Source organism: Heterodontus francisci, chromosome 32 (assembly GCF_036365525.1).
Source record: "Heterodontus francisci isolate sHetFra1 chromosome 32, sHetFra1.hap1, whole genome shotgun sequence".
Lineage (NCBI taxonomy): Eukaryota > Metazoa > Chordata > Chondrichthyes > Heterodontiformes > Heterodontidae > Heterodontus > Heterodontus francisci.
In genome coordinates, this window is record NC_090402.1 from 23,229,749 (window position 1) to 23,249,849 (window position 20,101).

Consider the following 20,101-nt stretch of genomic DNA (forward strand, 5'->3'; position numbering starts at 1 on the left):
GGAAGGAAAAGGGAACAAAAAAATACTTTTTGTGGAGTTTGAGCTTTTGTACAAATCGGGGTTGTGAATTTTGTTCTGCTAATAGGATGCAGAATAACCAGTGGTTTACTGAGAATTCTAAATCTGAGCATGCTATAAAATATGGCATAAGAATATACTTTTGGTTTACCAATCCTGTCTTTCTGCTATATAGTATTACTATATCCCACTTTGTGCAGTATAGTGACATTGTCGCCCCGCCTGTAAGCAGTGTCTGTTTATCGACTTTCATGCTTAGATGATTGAACCAATTAAACTATGCATCTGCTACTGTTCCTACTGCTGGTTTGCTATTTCCCATAGATTTAAATCTGTACACAGTTTTACTACTCCCCATTCATATTTTAGTTGGTACCACTTGCACTTTGTTTAAAAAAAACTTGTATGACAATTAACCTCATTACAGAGACAATGGTATGTAGTTGGAAAAGTGAGGACCGCTTTGTGGTGAATATTTTTGTGCCTGGTAAATAAAACTTCAAGTACTACACAGTTGCACAGCTATACTTGGTTAGAAATAGAACTTTTAAAAAGAAAAGCATTGGATCAACATTCAACATGCCATTAACCAGTCTCCACATGGAAATGCACAATGTTTTGGGCTGGGTACCAGGTTTGGAATAGTGATCTTGAACTTGATCATCGTCGTGTTCATTCATTTATTACCTTGTGATGGTAAGAAATTCAAGGAACTGGGTAAGAAACACCCTTTTGGTTCTCCAAAGATTTATTTTGGTAGTATATTGTACAAATCAAGGCCAAATTGTGCTCAGTTCATGTAGTTTGCAAATTTACCTTTCAACTTTCCAGAACATAGGAACAGGAGCAGCCCATTCAAACCCTCAAGCCTGCTCCGCCATTTGATTTGTTCATGGCTGATCTGTATCTTGACTCCTTTTACCTGTCTTGGTTCCATATGACTTAATACCTTTGTCAAACAAATTTGTCAATCCCGGTTTTGAAATTTTTAAATAAACCTAGTCTCAACAACTTTTTTTTTGTGGAGTTGTGGGGACAGACTTCCAGATTTCCACAATCATTTTTGTGAAGAAATGCACCCTGACATCAACCCTATATGGTCCAACTTGAATTTTACACTCTGTCTCCTGGTGATGCAGAGCGATCGCCAATGTCATCAGTGTGTCCAAACGCTTGCCAATATGAATCCATGCATGTGTGTGTTGATGTCACCACATAATGACGTCATGCGTAATAATGTCCACACATTGACATCACCATACACCTGCCCCCTAGTTGTGGACTCTCAAATCAGAGGAAATGGTTTCTCTCTCTACCCTGTCATATCCTTAACTCACCTTGAACACTTCAATTAGCTCATCCATTGATCTTCTAAACTGTAGGTAATAGGAAATATGCAATCTATCCTTATAATTTAACCCTCTAAGCTTTTTTTATATTCGTTCACTGGATACAGGAGCCGCTGGCTCGGCCAACATTTATTGCCCACCCCTAATTGCCCTTGAGAAGGTGATGGTGAGCTGCCTTCTTGCACCGCTGCAGTCCTTGGGGTGTAGGTACGCCAACAGTGCTGTTGGGAAGGGAGTTCCAGGATTTTGACCCAGCGACAGTGAAGGAACGGCGATATAGTTCCAAGTTGGGATGGTGTGTTGCTTGGAGGGGAACTTGCAGTGATGGTATTCCCATGCATCTGCTGCCCTGTCCTTCCAGGTGGTAGAGGTTGTGGGTTTGGATGGTGCTGTCTAAGGAGCCTCGGTGCATTGCTGCAATGCATCTTGTAGATGGTACACACTGCTGCCACTGTGCGTTGGTGGTGGAGGGAGTGAATATTTGTTTGTGGATGGGGTGCCAATCAATTGGGGCTGCTTTGTCTTGGATGGTGTCGAGCTTCTGGAATGTTGTTGGAGCTGCACCCGTCCAGGCAAGTGGAGAGTATTCCATCACACTCCTGACTTGTGCCATGTAGATGGTGGACAGGCTTTGGGGAGTCGGGAGGTGAGTTACTCGCTGCAGATTCCCAGCCTCTGACCTGCTCTTGTAGCCACGATATTTATATGACTGCTCCAGTTCAATTTCTGGTCAATGGTGACCCCCAGGATGTTGATCATAGGGGAACTCAGCGATGGTAATGCCATTGAATATCAAGGGGAGATGGTTAACTTCTCTCTTGCTTGAGATAGTCATTGCTTGGCACTTAAGTGGCAAGTAACATTCGCGCCACATATCAGCCTAAGCCTGGATATTGTCCAAGTCTTGCTGCATTTCTACACGGACTGCTTCAGTATCTGAGGAGTTGCGAATGGTGCTGAACACTGTGCAAACATCAGCGAACATCCCCACTTCTGACCTTATGATGGAGGGAAGGTAATATATGAAGCAGCTGAAGATGGTTGGGCCTAGGACACTACCCTGTGGAACTCCTGCAGTGATGTCCTGGATCTGAGATGATTGACCTCCAACAACCACAACTATCTTTCTTTGCGCTCGGCATGACTCGAGCGGAGAGTTTTCTCCCTGATTCCCATTGACTCCAGTTTTGCGCGGGTTCCTTGATGCCATACTCAGTCAAATGCTGCCTTGATGTCAAGGGCAGTCACTCTCACCTCACCTCTTGAATTCAACTCCAGCTCAGTTCAGGTCCCAACATCATTTTGAATTTAGTGTGCACTCTTCATGGTATTGACTTCATTGTGTATCCTCATAAAGGGGGCTCTGGCAGCATGAAAAGAAACATGTTTGAATTTCTTAACTAAAACTCAAGTCAGTGAAACTTTTGCAGGTGTTGGTTTATTATATCAGGTATGGTAATTTAGTGGTCATGTTGCTAGACTAGTATTGCAGAGGCTTATACTAATAACCCAGAGAATAAGAGTTCATTATCCCACTATGGCAGTTTGAGAATTTGAATTCATTTTTAAGTTAGTTCATTAAATGTAACCATGAAGCTGTCATTAAAAAAAAAAATGCTCATCTTCTTTGGAGAAGGAAAGAGGCTGTCCTTACCCAGTTTGGCTTGTGGCATAACTTTCCTCTGAAGTAGCATAGCAAGCCACTAAATTGTAACAAACTACTAGACTACATAGACTTCAGTGGTTCAAGGAGATGGCCCATCATCACCTTGGCAACTAAGAATGGACCTGATTCGAGAATACATTTTTTTTAAAAAAAAAGAAAAATTCAGACTTGGACAGACAGTGGACTTTTAAAAATGTTGGCTTTTGCCTTTTGTGAATTTGAATTTAGTCCAGACTGATGGAATGAAAGTTTCTTCTGTCTGTCTTGCCTGAAATGAAGTCTTAATCCAGTTCTTAATTTGACACTCACTGGCACTGAATTGGCAATCTTATTCTGAGGAGCCATAGGTGGATATGGGTGCAGTAGGGGATTCAGATAGAGCAGAGGAATCATTAATGTGCAGCTGACCAAGCTGTCCTGATTATGAGTCTGGGTGCCTAAGATGAAAAATGTTCCATTCCTCACCTGTAGGAGTGCAAATATAGCCAAAACTTAAAGCAAAGAAAAATGTCGTACTCTATCTTCAACTTGAAGTCTTATTTTTTAAAAAATGAATAATTTTTTGAATCTTTTTATTTGTGTCAGAGTGAGAAAGTAAATGAGCAAAGACTCAAAATTGGTATAAGGAGATTATGTAATCATATAACATAGGTTTGCCAATTTGGTAGTCCAACTGTTTCAAGATCAGAAATTGCCTACAGTAGGATTACAGAGAACTGTTACTGAGAAAGAAAAGCACTTAGTGAGGGAAAGGTGTACTTTATCATCAGTCTACATTTCACATGTTCAAGTAAATAAATTAACCTTTTTCAACTTCCAGCATTGAGGTATACAGAAACTTCTGTGTATCTGGCGATCATACTCTGGTAACCATTGAATAATTTGGTGTTCGACCAAGTTATATTGATTTTCGTATTCCACCACCGCCCTCCCCATATTTTTTCTACTTCCTTCTGCAAATCATGTCTTCAACTGGTAAATTTCTATAAATGCAGTGGCAAGTAATTAATGTAGGCTTTGTTTTTGTGCATTTTGATGCTGTTTATCAGGGTATGGTAGCATAATGGTTATGGACTACCATCCCAGAGGCTGAGTTCAAATCCAAACATTAGTTTTGAAATTGAAATCATCAATGTGGTCATATGTGGGCTGGCATGAGAAGAAAATAGCTGAAAGTTGCCAGATAGCATTGAAATTCCATCTAGTACACTACTGTACTTCCTTGCAGGGAACTTGTCATCCATAAATGGTCTGGCCTATTTTTTTTTTTTAGAATATTACAGCGCAGTACAGGCCCTTCGGCCCTCGATGTTGCACCGATCATCTGACCTACACTATTCCATTTACATCCATATGTCTATCCAATGACCACTTAAATGCTCTTAAAGTTGGCGAGTCTACTACTAGTGACTCCAATCCCACACTGGTTGGTTTTTAGCGCTCTTTGAAGTGATGTAGCAAGCTGCTGAGATGTAATTATTTTTTAAAAAAGAGAATAGTTGCTACTTGTCCACTAGGGATGGACAGACTGTAATCTTGTTAGTATCACCCACATCCCAGGAGCAAGTATAAAGCAACTGCCTGACTTAGTTGGATAGGTTTGAGCAGTGTTTGACTGATCTGCTGGATGATTAACCCTAGCTGTTGTTGATCATTCCACATATGGGGAGGATAGGCTTAATGTTCCTATTATATGCTACGAGTGTGGCTCTAGTTAATTATATGTGGACTGTGATAAAATAGATTGTACAAAGCACTTACAGGAGCTGCAAAAACATTTTTAAAAAATCATCTCGCCACCTTCACTCACTCAATACTTTGTGTTTGCAGTATTTGAGTGAGTCTTTGCCTTTCAGTCACATGATGCATGAGTTTTGCGATCCTCACGAAGGCAGGGCTTCAACAAAGTGGTATCCTTTAACTGTGTGCTCCACCTTACTCTGAGAACGTGGTTCTGCATCAGTCATTATGAGCAAGTCAGAATGCTGAAATCAGAATTCTTGTTCTGTAACTAATATATCTCCGCTCCAACAAATATTTTGTATGTTTGTTACTTCTTCAAAGAACTCAGTCTTGGATGTATGGCATTTTAATGTGTGTGGAGTCCAGTCTGCAGTTGAACTGAGATTTATTGTTTGCATTCTTTCTTTTGGGCCTCCTTATCTCGAGAGACAATGGATACGCGCCTGGAGGTGGTCAGTGGTTTGTGAAGCAGCGCCTGGAGTGGCTATAAAGGCCAATTCTGGAGTGACAGGCTCTTCCACAGGTGCTGCAGAGAAATTTGTTTGTTGGGGCTGTTGCACAGTTGGCTCTCCCCTTTCGCCTCTGTCTTTTTTCCTGCCAACTACTAAGTCTCTTCGACTCGCCACAATTTAGCCCTGTCTTTATGGCTGCCCGCCAGCTCTGGCGAATGCTGGCAACTGACTCCCACGACTTGTGATCAATGTCACACGATTTCATGTCGCGTTTGCAGACGTCTTTATAACGGAGACATGGACGGCCGGTGGGTCTGATACCAGTGACGAGCTCGCTGTACAATGTGTCTTTGGGGATCCTGCCATCTTCCATGCGGCTCACATGGCCAAGCCATCTCTAGCGCCGCTGACTCAGTAGTGTATATAAGCTGGGGGTGTTGGCCGCTTCAAGGACTTCTGTGTTGGAGATATAGTCCTGCCACCTGATGCCAAGTATTCTCCGAAGGCAGCGAAGATGGAATGAATTGAGACGTCGCTCTTGGCTGGCATACGTTGTCCAGGCCTCGCTGCCGTAGAGCAAGGTACTGAGGACACAGGCCTGATACACTCGGACTTTTGTGTTCCGTGTCAGTGCGCCATTTTCCCACACTCTCTTGGCCAGTCTGGACATAGCAGTGGAAGCCTTACCCATGCGCTTGTTGATTTCTGCATCTAGAGACAGGTTACTGGTGATAGTTGAGCCTAGGTAGGTAAACTCTTGAACCACTTCCAGAGCGTGGTCGCCAATATTGATGGATGGAGCATTTCTGACATCCTGCCCCATGATGTTCGTTTTCTTGAGGCTGATGGTTAGGCCAAATTCATTGCAGGCAGACGCAAACCTGTCGATGAGACTCTGCAGGCATTCTTCAGTGTGAGATGTTAAAGCAGCATCGTCAGCAAAGAGGAGTTCTCTGATGAGGACTTTCCGTACTTTGGACTTCGCTCTTAGACGGGCAAGGTTGAACAACCTGCCCCCTGATCTTGTGTGGAGGAAAATTCCTTCTTCAGAGGATTTGAACGCATGTGAAAGCAGCAGGGAGAAGAAAATCCCAAAAAGTGTGGGTGCGAGAACACAGCCCTGTTTCACACCACTCAGGATAGGAAAGGGCTCTGATGAGGAGCCACCATGTTGAATTGTGCCTTTCATATTGTCATGGAATGAGGTACTTAGTAGCTTTGGTGGACATCCGATCTTTTCTAGTAGTCTGAAGAGACCACGTCTGCTGACGAGGTCAAAGGCTTTGGTGAGATCAATGAAAGCAATGTAGAGGGGCATCTGTTGTTCACGGCATTTCTCCTGTATCTGACGAAGGGAGAACAGCATGTCAATAGTCGATCTCTCTGCACGAAAGCCACACTGTGCCTCAGGGTAGACGCGCTCGGCCAGCTTCTGGAGCCTGTTCAGAGCGACTCGAGCAAAGACTTTCCCCACTATGCTGAGCAGGGAGATTCCACGGTAGTTGTTGCAGTCACCGCGGTCACCTTTGTTTTTATAGAGGGTGATGATGTTGGCATCGCGCATGTCCTGGGGTACTGCTCCCTCGTCCCAGCACAGGCATAGCAGTTCATGTAGTGCTGAGAGTATAGCAGGCTTGGCACTCTTGATTATTTCAGGGGTAATGCTGTCCTTCCCAGGGGCTTTTCCGCTGGCTAGGGAATCAATGGCATCACTGAGTTCCGATTTGGTTGGCTGTATGTCCAGCTCATCCATGACTGGTAGAGGCTGGGCTGCATTGAGGGCAGTCTCAGTGACAGCATTCTCCCTGGAGTACAGTTCTAGGTAGTGCTCAACCCAGCGGTCCATCTGTTTGCGTTGGTCAGTGATTATGTCCCCCGATTTAGATTTGAGGGGGGTGATCTTCTTGATGGTTGGCCCAAGAGCTCTCTTCATGCCATCATACATTCCTCTGATGTTTCCGGTGTCTGAGGCCAGCTGAATATGACTGCATAGGTGTTGCCAGTAGTCGTTTGCGCAACGCCTAGCTGTTCTTTGTGCAGTACTTCTGGCTGCTTTAAGTGCTGCGGATGTTAAATCGCTGGGGGCTTTCTTGTAGTTCAAAAGTGCAATGCGCTTAGCGGCTATGACAGGTTCCAGCTCTTCATTATGAGATTGAAACCAGTCTGCATTTCTCTTCGCACTTTTGCCGTAGGTGGTCAAAGCTGACTCATAGTTGGCGTCTCTGATGTGGGCCCACTTGGTCTCAGCATCCCCTGTGGGAGTGTTTTGAAGGGCTGTTACAAGTGAATTTAGAAATTTTTGTAACAGCTGTGGGTGAGAAATTCTGCTCGTGTTGATGCGCGGGTGGCCCTTCTGCTTGGAATGATGCAACTTCTTTGGTCTGAGTCTAACCTTGCTGCACACCAGGGAGTGGTCGGTGTCGCAGTCCGCTGCGTGTGATTTGAACACTGTTTAGGGAGGCTTGCCTTGTGACGATGAGGTCTAGCTGGTGCCAACGATGCGACCTTGGGTGCCTCCATGAAATCTGGTGACAGGGTTTAGTGTGAAAGAACGAGTTGGTGATGCAGAGGTTATGATAGGTACACAACTCAAGCAGTCTCTGCCCGTTCTCATTCATCCTTCCAACGCCATAGCGCCCAAGGCAGGAGGGCCATGAGTCATGGTCGGCCCCAACCCTGGCATTAAAGTCCCCCAGCAGGAATAGGTGTTCGGTGTTGGGGATGCTGCTAATGATGTTATGGAGTTGTTCATAGAACTGGTCTTTAGCTTCAGGTGCGGAGCAGAGTGTTGGAGCATAGATGCTGAGTAGGTGTACTGGACCAGAGGTGGTGAGCAGTCGGATGGACAGTATGCGTTCCGAGCCATTTGAGGGAGGCTCTATCATGCTGAGCAAGGAGTTTCTGATGGCGAAGCCCACTCCATGCTGTCTTGGTTCTTCAGGATCCCTGCCCTGCCAGAAGAAGGTGTAGTCTTGCTCTGCTAGAGAGCCACTCACAGGGAGGCGAGTCTCCTGAAGTGCTGCAATGTCCACATTGAATCTACTGAGCTCGTTGTTAATGATGGTGGTCTTCCGAGAATCGTTGATTTGTGTAAGGTCTTCCGACAGGCCAGGACACATAGTTCTGACGTTCCAGCTTGCAAAGCGAAGGGCTGGTACCTTCTTTCCTTTTTTCATGTTGTTTGGTGCGGTGTATCAGTCCACCTTTCGGGCAATGACCCTGAGCTCCAAGCACCCATTGAAGCAGGCAGACTGTGGCGGGACAGAACCTTATTGACCGGGGGCTGCCCGGTTTGAGGCGGGCGGTAGCTGTCCAGTGAGGTGCAATGACCTCTCCCACCGACAAAGGCAACCCGTGGCGCCCAGTTTCTACGCCAATTTATCTGGACTTATAACCCGTAACTGCTGCCTTCCGTGTTGTTTTAGTCACTGTGAGGCAACTATGGAGTGACCTCTCCATGGCGCATGCCTGGGCAAATTTATGGGGGTTGAGAGTTGCCCAGTCGTCAAAACCCCCCTCTCGGCCTTTCTGGTGGGGTCCAAAGGAGTGCAGGACACGACGTTTGGCACCAGTATGGCTGCAGGAACTGCCGGAAACATGCCAAAGGTGACACATGACCGCCTACGGGGTTCCGCTCCGGATTTTCTGTTAGGGTTTACTCCCTTAGCCTTGGTCTCTCCCGAGACGCCCACAAGGCAGTGGGGTTGTTGGGGCCCCTACACAGGTGTAGGATGGTGCCGGTGGGAGGAGGGGATGCAAGGGGGAGGGGTGGGGGGGGGGGTGCAGGGGAAGGGGGTGCGGGGTGAAGATGGTGCGAGGGGGGGCGGGCTGGGACGGGGTTGTGAGGGGGTGAGCTGAGAGGGTGGAGCAGGGAAGGGGACGGGGGTGGGGGGGGGTGGAAGGGGGGGTCAAGGGGGGGGAGGGGGGGTGGAATCTGGTGCAGGTAATAAGCCATTTCCTCAGTGCCCACCATCGACGTCCGGAAAGCTCATCCACGTCCTTCGGGAGGTGAAGCATCATTTGGCAGACTTAGAGGTGATTACATTTGCTAAGGGTTTTTTTTTTGCAGTGGTTTAAATAAAGGCATGCAGCATTGCCGACAGTGCGCTGCAGATGCTCTCCGAGCCATCTCCCGCGGGCGCTTTGAAGTTGCGGCCGGGGGGGGCCGCTCGTGGATGTTTTGGGTGTTCGGGGCACCTTTTCACAGGACTTCTCTCGGGTCCCGCAGCTCCTTCTTCACCTCAATGGACTTACCGCATGCCGTGGCTGCAGACACTCTGGACTGTGAAGACAGCAGGATCGGAGATTAAAGTATCGGCAGCTGTGCTCGTCAGTTTCATCCGGATCAATTTCATTGAGAAAACAAAGAGCAGGTGTGGCTGGGGGAGGGCAGTGGGCCCAGGTAGCATACACTAAACTAACTGTTAACTTTTAGATAGGGCTAAAATGAACTGATTTAAAGAGCCAGGGGAATTTAAACAGTTTAAGAGGGCAGATTGGGGGAGAAAACGTTAGGGATGGGAGCAGATGGCCATGGATAGAGTTGAACAGCAAGGGAGCTTCCTAGGGAGCTTCCAGCCCAGGAGCCATCTTGAACAATGTTTGCATAGTTTCTTTTAATATGTGTCTAGTTGATCTACACTTTGTTACTTCAAATTCTTGACTTTTTATTTTTGTCATATTGCAACTTATTTAAACTTGACTTTACTATTAATTAACGTGTCAGCCTTGGCTTAGTGGCAGCACTATCGATTCAAACCCCACTCCAGAGACTTGAGTACATAATGCAGGCTGACATTTCAGTGCTGCACCGTTGGAGGTGCTGTCATTCATTAAACAGAGGCCTCATCTGCCCAATCTGCAAAAGATTGTATGGCACTATTCAAAAAAGAGCAGAGAGGTTCTGCTCGTGCTCTGGTGACTATTTATCCCTCATTCAGTGTCACTTTTATATATTAAGAAATATATGGTCATGTATCTTATTGTTTGTGGGTCCTTGCTGTGTGTAAAATTGGCTGCTGCACTTGCTGCAACAGTGACCACACCAGAAATATTTCACTGGCTGTAAAGTGCTTTGGGACATCCTATAGTTGTAATAGGCTCTATATAAATGCAAGTTCTTTCTTTAATGTTGCTTCTCAATTTAAATTTTTTCTCTTTGTAGGGGAGGGAAGGGTAATTCAGTGTTCTATGTTTTGTTTTCTGAAATAGGCTTATTGTAGCAATGTTTAGAAAATTAATGTGATCATGTTTGCAAACTTTTTTTTTAGACAATTCTATACCAAGACAAGCATCGCCGTCTGTGTTTTTTGGGGGTTTAATCTCCTTGTTGGGTAAATGGCCTATCCAGCAAGTTCTTAGCTTGTTTTCTTGTTTTAAAATGGTTCTTATGTCACTGAACATTTTTATTAATAAATGTGGTTTGAAGTATGGTCATTGTTATCATGCACAACATCTCTGGATCTTGCGCCTTCTGTTGTGATTGTACTGGAAGAAGTCATTTTTGTTGGTTTATGGGTGACTTGTTGATGGGTAGCATCTTTGATTGTGATAGCATTTGACAGTGCTATTTCAAGTTGCCTGAATATGCTGTGAAATTGTGTTGCTTCCATCCAAAGTCTTTTAAAACTTCTCATGCAATTTATTTGAAAAAAATTATTCATGTTCTGCCTAATAGTGGCTTCCCCATTTCTATTGAAGATGTTAAATTTTTACTAGAGAATGTTCCCATGGGCAGTAATATTTTGCTTAAGTGACTTTCATTAACTTGTTGGATGTTAACAAACCATTTGATGATGAAAGATATTATCACAATTCAGCCAGATTCTTTTCTCACACAATGTCCATATGGCAGCTCCAGCAGAAGTTGCTTCACAATTATCAGGTACAAGAATTAGTTAATATTCCCCCCCACCCCCCTTCCCCTTATCTCCCTAGTTTATGGGTACTGTAACTAATTGCAGTACCCCAAGACTGTCCCAGGAAAAATTGGCCATCTTAACATAGACCAGTGGGAAACCTTTTAAAGAAACAATTCAAACTGTTCAACAAAAATATATTCTACTGAAAAACAATATGTCAGCAAGAAAGATCCATCCGTGGCTCAGTCAGGAAGTTAAGGATAGTATTAGATTAAAAGAAGAGGCTTACAATGCTGTAAAAAAAAAAAAAGTGTAGCAAGTCTGAGGATTGGGAGTGTTTTAGAAACCAGCAAAAGGCCACCAAAAAGTTGTTGATAAAGGAAAAACTAGAATGAAGGTAAATAGCCAAGAATATAAAAACCGATTGTAAGAGCTTTTATAGGTAAATAAAAAGGAAGAGAGTAGCTAAAGTAAATGTTGGTCCCTTAGAAGCAGAGACAGGAGAAATTTTCTTGGGGAATGAGGAAATGGCAGAGGCATTGAACAAATATTTTCTGTCTGTCTTCACGGTAAAAGACACCAGTTTCCTAAGCAGGAATAGACAGTAACTGAGGAGCTAAAAAGAGTGTGGAAATTAAAGAAATTAATATCAACAAAGAAAAAGTATTGGAGAAATTTCAAGGGACTAAAATCTGACAAATCCCTAGGACCTGATGGCCTACACCCTAGGGTTCTAAGAGAGATAGCTGCAGAGATAGTGGATGCGCTAACTACAATTTTCCAAAATTCCTTAGATTCGGGAACGGTCCCATCAGATTGGACGTTGGCAAATATTACACCACTTTTCAAGAAAGGAGGGAGAGAGAAAACGTTGACCTACCGGCCAGTTAGCCTAACATCAGTCATTGGGAAAATGCTGAAACCTATTATGATGGAAGTCTTAACAATGCACTTAGAAAAGCACAGTATAATTAGAATAAGGAAATCCTGTTTCACAAATTAATTACAGTTTTTTAGTAGGGTAGATAAAGGAGAACCAGTAGATGTAGTATACCCTGATTTCTAAATGGCATTTGATTAAGGTGCCACACAAAAGGTTAATAGGCAAGATAAGAGCTCACGGAGTTAAGGGTAATATATTAGCATGGATAGAGGATTGGTTAATGGACAGGAAGCAGATAGTGGGCATAGTCGGGACATTTTCAAGTTGGCAGACAGTGAATAGTGGAGTGCCACAAGGATCAGTGCTGGGGCCTCAGCTATTTACAGTCTGTATTCATGACTTAGATGAAGAGACAGAGAGTAATGGATCTACGTTTGCTGATGATACAAAGCTCAGTGGAAAGGTAAGCTGTTGTGGGGACAAGAGGCTGCAAAGGGATATAGACAGGTCAAGTGAGTGGGTAACAAGATGGCAGTATAATGAAGGGAAGTGTGCAGTTATTCACTTTGGTCATAAGAATAGAAAAGCAGAATATTTTTTAAAAGGTGTGAAACTTGTAAATGTTGATGTTCAATTAGACTTGGGTGTACAAGGCACGCAGAAAGTTAGCAGGCAGGTACAGCAAGCAATTAGGAAGGCAAAAGACATATTGGCCTTTATTGTAAGGGGATCGGAGTACAGGAATAAAGAAGTCTTGCTACATTTGTACAGGGTTTTGGTGAGACTACATCTGGAATATTGTGTGCAATTTTGGTCTCCACGTTTAAGAAAGGATATACTTGCATTGGAGGCGATACAGCTGAGTAAGTTGTGCCTACATTCTCTGGAGTTTAGAAGAATGAGAGGCAAACTCATTGATTCTGAAGGGGCTGGATTGGGTAGACACTGAGATTGTTTCCGCTGATCGGGGAATCTAAAACATGGGGGCACAGTTTTGGGATAAGGGGCCGATCAATAGGACTGAGATGAGGAGAAATTACTTCACTCACAGGGTTGTGAATCTTTGGAATGCTCTACCCCAGCGGGTTGTGGATGCTCCATTGTTGAATATATTTAAGGCTGGGATACAGATTTTTGGCGACTCGGAATCCAAGGATATGGTGAGTGGGCGGGCAAGTGGAGTTGAAGCCTAAGATCAGCCATGTATTGAATGGCGGAGCAGGCTCGATGGGCCATATGGTCTACTCCTATTTCTTGTGTTCTATATCCAAAATATACAAGACAAACATTGCAGTTCAGTATACTAATATAACATTTATTGTTAGTTTTCAGTATTGAATCTGGAAGGAGCCATGACAGCAGGTGGAGGAAATGATGATGATATTCCATTGGGAGAGAGGAAGACAGTTACTGATTTTTGCTACCTACTTGATAAATCCAAACAGCTCTTCAATGGTTTAAGGTCAGTGCTTTAAATCCGCTTTGTTCACATTAATTTTCCATAGAGAATTGCATTGTGTCTTTTCCTTTGCATCGATCACTTTCTTCGAGAAGAAGGGGATCATTTTGATTAAAAATATTTCCCTTAATTTTTCCTGGTAAAATTGTATTTCATTGTATATTGTGTTCATGTTGCACTAGTGTGTGTATGCAAGCTGGATTTTTTTTTTAGCTAAAACAAATAATGCTTCAAAAAGCTCAAATGGGTTTTTACTTCGCCCTTTAAAACAATACTTCTATCAGTTGGTGATTTTGTTCTTATCAAATAATTTCTATAAGAAATCCATGGCTGAAATGCTCTGAGAAAACTTTTGACTTGAAGGCTGGAAAGTTAAGGTGAACTCAGTGGCTGGTTTTTAATAACTTTTTAAGAGAAAAGATATTAAATGATCTTATGCAAGAAATAATATGGGTTGTGGTTCAGTGGAATGTATATGCTCATACTGGAAATTGTGATACTATTCTGAAGCAGCATGAGGCCTAATGATATGGGGCTGGCATTTGAGCTGCAAAATGAATGGTTGAAGCACAAAAGCGTAAAACTGCAGCTGCTTCAAAGAGGTTGTAAATCAGAAGTACAGCTACTGATAGTGACGACAGCAATTGGTGCTGCATTAATTGTGTTCACTGATGCCTAAATATGCAAAAAGCTTGATATACTCTGAAAAAAGAAAATGTAAATGCAGATAACCTTTTACAGGCGAGAAAAGATGTAGGTTCATGTCAAAAACTGATATTCAAAAAGCAATGGATGCTTTAATTCAGCATTGTTAGTTGCATTATTCAACACTAATTAGTATTAGTTTAATCTAAAATGGCAGGGCGATGGGAACCTTTGCAAGGAGTCAGAGGAGGGGGGATCAAAGACAAGGACAAAAGACAGTAAGGGGAATAAAAAAAGTGATAGGCAGAGAAATCAAGGGCCAGAATCAAACAGGGCCACAGTGAAAAATAGTGGGATGGGGACAAGTAATGTTAAAAAGACAAGCCTTAAGGCTTTGTGCCTTAACACGCGGAGCATTTGCAATAAAGTGGATGAAATAATCGCGCAAATAGATGTAAACGGGTATGATATAGTCGGGATTGCGGAGACATGGCTACAAGGTGACCAGGGATGGGAAATGAACATCCAGGGATATTCAGTATTTAGGAAGGACAGACAAAAAGCAAAAGGAGCAATAGTGAGGAAAGATATTAGCTCTGATGATGTGGAATCTGTATGGGTAGAGCTGAGAAACACTAAGGGGCAAAAAATGTTAGTGGGGGTTGTATATAGACCCCCAAACTGTAGTCTTGATGGGAATGGCATTAAACAGGAAATTAGAGATGCATGCGGTAAAGGAACATCTGTAATTATGGGTGACTTTGATCTGCATACAGATTGGGCAAATCAAATTAGTCACAATACCGTAGAGGAGGAATTCTTGGAGTGTATACGGGATGGTTTTCTGGACCAATACGTTGAGGAAACAACTAGAGAACAGGCCATCCTAGACTGGGTATTGTGTAATGAGAGAGGAATAATTGACAATCTAGTGGTACAAGACCCCTTGGGAATGAGCGACCATAATATGATAGAATTCTTCATCAAGATGGAGAGTGACGTAGTTGATTCTGATACAAGGGTCCTGAATCTTAGTAAAGGAAACTACGAAGGTATGATGCGCGAGTTGGTCATAATGGATTGGGAAATGTAACTGAAAGGGATGACAGTGGATAGGCAATGGCAAGCATTTAAAGAGCGCATGGATGAACTGCAACAATTGTTTATCCCTGTCTGGCGCAAAAGTAAAACGGGAAAGGTAGCCAAACCATGGCTTACAAGGGAAATTAAAGATAGCATTAGATCCAAGGAAGAGACATATAAATTTGCCAGGAAAAACAACAGACCCGACGATTGGGAGCAGTTTAGAATTCAGCAAAGGAGGACCAAGGGATTGATTTAAGAAGGGGAAAATAGAGTACGAGAGCAAGCTTGCGGGAAACATAAAAACTGACTGTAAAAGTTTCTATAGGTATGTGAAGAGAACAAGATTGGTGAAGACAAATGTAGGTCCCTTACAGTCAGAAACAGGGGAATTTATTGTGGGGAATAAAGAAATGGCTGACCAACTAAATGCATAGTTTGGTTCTGTCTTCACAAAGGAGGACTCCAATATCATACCAGAAATGTTGGGGAACACGAGGCTTAGTGAGAGGATGGAACTGAAAGAAATCCGTATTAGTAGAGAAATGGTGTTGGGGAAATTGATGGGATTGAAGGCCGATAAATCCCCAGGGCCTGATGGTATGCATCCCAGAGTACTTAAGGAAGTGGCCCTAGAAATAGTGGATATATTGGTGGTCATCTTCCAAGATTCTATAGACTCTGGTACAGTTCCTACAGATTGGAGGGTAGCTAATGTAACCCCACTATTTAAAAAGGGAGGTAGAGAGAAAGCAGAGAATTACAGACCAGTCAGCCTGATGTCGGTAGTGGGGAAAATTCTAGAGTCCATTATCAAAGATTTTATAGCAAAGCACTGAGAGAACAGTGGTAGAATCGGGCAGATGGATTTACGAAAGGGAAATCATGGTTGACAAATCTACTAGAATTCTTCGAAGATGTAACTAGTAGAGTTGATGAGGGGGAGCCAGTGGTTAATTTGGGCTTTCAGAAGGGTTTCGAAAAAGTCCCACATAAGAGATTAGCATGTAAAATTAAAGCGCATGGGATTGGGGGTAGTGTATTGCAATGGATAGAAAATAGCTTGGCGGACAGGAAACAAAAGTCGGGATAAATGGGTCTTTTTCCGAATGGCAGGCAGTGACTAGTGGGGTACCGCGGGATCGGTGCTAGGACCCCAGCTATTCACAACATACATTTAGTTCCTTCATCTAAATCATGAATGTAATAGCTCCAAATTTGCAGATGACACAAAACTGGGTGGGAGGGTGAGTTGTGAGGAGGATGCAGAGAGGCTTCAGGGTGATTTGGACAAGTTGAGTGAGTGGGCTAATGCATGGCAGATGCAGTATAATGTGGATAAATGTGAGGTTATCCACTTCGGTAGCAAAAACAGGAAGGCAGATTATTATCTGAGCGGCTATAAACTGAGAGAGGGGAATATGCAGTGAGACCTGGGTGTTCTCATACACCAGTCGCTGAAGGTAAGCATGCAGGTGCAACAGACGGTAAAAAAGGTAAATGGTATGTAGGCCTTCATAGCAAGAGGATTTGAGTACAGGAGCAGGAATGTCTTCCTGCAATTATACAGGGCCTTGGTGAGGCTACACCTGGAATATTGTGTGCAGTTTTGGTCTCCTTTATCTGAGGAAGGATGTTCTTGCAATAGAGGGAGTGCAGCGAAGGTTTGCCAGACTGATTCCAGGGATGGCAGGACTGACGTATGAGGAGAGATTGAGTTGGTTCGGATTATATTCGTTGGAGTTCAGAACAGTGAGGGGGGATCTCATCGAAACCTATAAAATTCTAACAGGACTTGACCGGGTAGATGCAGGAAGGATGTTCCCGATGGTGGGGGAGTCCAGAACGAGGGGTCGCAGTCTAAGGATATGGGGTAAACCTTTCAGGACTGAGATGAGGAGAAATTTCTTCACCCAGACAGTGGTGAGCCTATCGAATTCGCTACCACAGAAAGCAGTTGAGGCCAAAACATTGTATGTTTTCATGAAGGAGTTAGATATAGCTCTTGGGTCTAAAGGGATCAAAGGGTATGGGGCGAAAGCGGGAACAGGTTACTGAGTTGGATGATCAGCCATAATCATAATGAATGGTGGAGCAGGCTCGAAGGGCCGACTACTCCTATTTTCTATGTTTCTGTTTCTATGCCACTCTGTTGTCAAAAAACAGTAAATTGCAGACCTTGGCAGCTATAAATATCACATTTTAAAAAGAATAACCTATAAACACTGCTTTATTATGTGATGTTAACAGGAATATTTCAATCCACATTATAGTGAAAAGCTATTGATTGCTGTTTAGTGCCAGCATCCAGCAAAAATGGTTGGATGTGACTGAAATTGTAATTGTATCAGAATATTCTGGTGGAGTGGGTGCCCACTTTTATTTCATGAGTAAAGAGGAGCTGATGATACATGAGAGAAATTTTCATTACTGACAAAAAATCTTCCTGCTCTCCACAATGTATTCAATTTTGGCTCAGTAACCACACTCTTGCTGCTGAGTCAGAAGGTTGTGGGTTCAAGCCCCACTCCAGAGACTTTCAGATGAGGTGCTAATCTTGGGCCCCAGTTGCCTATTTAGGTGAGTGTTAAAAAAAATAAAAAAATCCGATGGCACTATTCAAAGAAGAGGAGGAGGTTTCTGCTAGCATCCTAGCCAATATTTATTCCTCAGTCAACATCATTAAAGCAGATTATCTGGTCATATATTTCTTTGCTGTCTGTGGTACCTTGCTGTGTGCAAATTGGCTGCTATATTTCCCTACATGGCAACAGTGGCTGCACTGTAATGTGCTTTGGCACATCTTGAGCACAATATATAAATGCAATTCCTTATTCTAGTTGCACAATATGGGGTATTTAACTGTTGAATTGTTGAAAGTGCACAGGCTCCTTTTTTTTTTAGTAGCTTAATTGTACCATTTTGGCTCATTTACTTCTCTCGATGAGTAAAGTCTTAGAAGCCCTCTATCAAACTTAGTCACTTTTTGTATAGAAGCTCAAATGCAAGGTCAGCCATTACTTGCTGAACTAAGCTTTTGTAGTATGCTTCAGTAAATCAGTGCTAGAATAAATATTTAATACTACCAGTTTAAAATGAACACAGAAATTGAATGCAAGAACATCAACCATAGATTATTTTCAAGAAGGTATTCTTTAAAGAACATAAGAAATAGAAGCAGGCTTAGGCCAAATGGCCTGTTGAGCCTGCTCCACCATTTAATAAGATCATGACTGATCGCCTACCTCAACTCAACTTTCCTGCCTGATCCCGTTTTCTTTTGATTCTCTTGGAGTCCAGAAATCTATAGATCTCTGCTTTGAATAAACAAAACTAGTGAGCATCCACAGCCCTCTGGGGAAGAGACTTCCAAATATTCACAACCTTCTGAGTGAAGAACTTTCTCATCATCTGTCTGAAACGGCCATTCCCTTTACCTGAGGCAATGCCCCTAGTTCTAGATGTTTCAGCCAGGGAAAACAGCCTCTCAGCATTGCGATTGGTTTTGTTGTGACCAGTACCTAAATGGGGGGGTGGGGGTGGAAATTGCAACGTAGTTAGCGCAGATAGGTTTCTTAGGATTTAAAGGTGTAATTTAGTGCAAAGTTACTGAGGTAGTCAGCATGTTTCGAAGATGTATGGATATATTCCCCGTAACATGTTGACTCCATCATTGTCTTTCTGCTGAGTGAGTTGAGACAAACTCTTAATGCAGATACATGGGTCTGCCATTTCCAAGATCAGCAAAAACAGTAATGAATAGCAGAAAATATGCTCCATAAAAATGTTAGAATTTGGTACTGAATCTGCAGGTTAGTGTCCATGGCCGGCCTATTATCTTGCATTCTCTGTTACTTTGATTTCTTTCAAAACTCCACTGCCTGCAATCTAAACCACACCAAATCCTGCTCATCAATCACCCCTGTGCTCCCAGACCTTTATTGACTCCCAGCCCACCAATGCATCATAGAGTCATTACGGCACCAAAGGTGGCCATTTGAGACCATGCCAGCTCTCTGTAGAGCAATCCCGTCAGTCCCATTCCTCTGCCCTATCCCCGTGGCCTGCAGATTTATTTTCGTCAAGTGTCCATCCAGTTTCCTTTGGAATCAATCATTGTCTCTGTTTCCACCATCCTCGTGGGCAGCAAGTTCTAGGTCATTACCATTTGTTACATGAAAAAAAAATCTTTCTCGCACACCCCATCATCTCTTGCCCAAAACCTTAAATCTGCACCCCTTAGTCCTTGTACCATCAGCTAATGGGAACAGCTTTTCTTTGTCTACCTTATCTAAACCTGTCATAATCTTTGGATACCTCTATCAAATCTTCCCTCAATATCCTTTGTTCCAAGGGTAACAACCCCAGCTTCTCCAGCCTATCCTGGTAGCTAAAATCCCTCGACTCTGGAACCATTCTGGTAAATCTCCTCTGCACCTTGCGAAGGACCATGGACAACATCCATTGCTTTCCTTTCATCATTCTTCTCAGTTACTTCATCAAAAAAATTCAATTGGATTAGTCCAGCACGTTCTCCTTTTTTACAAATCTTTGCTGGCTCTCCTTAATTAACTTAAATCTCTCCAAGTGCCTGTTGATTTTTTTTCCCCCTGATATGTTTCTAAAACCTTACCCACTACTGATGTTAAATTGACCAACCTGTAGTTACTAGTAATGTCCTGACCCCCTTGCTTGAAATAAGGGTGTCGCATTTGCCATTCTCCAATCCTCTGGCAGCTCCCCTGTACCCAGGGAAGATGGGGAAAGATTATGGCAGGCCCTTCCACTATCTCCACTCCCGCTTCTTTCAGCAACCTAGGATGCAAGCCATCTGGACCGGGTGAATTATGCACTCCAAGCATAGCGAGCCTTTCCAGTATATCCTTTCCATCAATTTTCAGCCCGTCCATTACTTCTACCATCTTTGCTTCTACTGAGATTA

At 43.3% G+C, this 20,101-nt stretch overlaps 1 protein-coding gene across 4 annotated transcripts in view; it reads left to right on the forward strand.

Annotated features, from left to right (window-relative positions):
* The window catches only part of scai (suppressor of cancer cell invasion), a 226,242-nt gene that overhangs the window by 52,720 nt on the left and 153,421 nt on the right, over positions 1–20,101 (forward strand). For all 4 annotated transcript variants that reach the window (XM_068012493.1, XM_068012492.1, XM_068012494.1 and 1 more), the window contains one exon: positions 13,298–13,434. In XM_068012493.1, coding sequence (XP_067868594.1) covers positions 13,325–13,434 — 110 coding nt within the window. In that variant the 5' untranslated portion in view covers positions 13,298–13,324. The remainder of the gene's footprint in view (positions 1–13,297; positions 13,435–20,101) is intronic.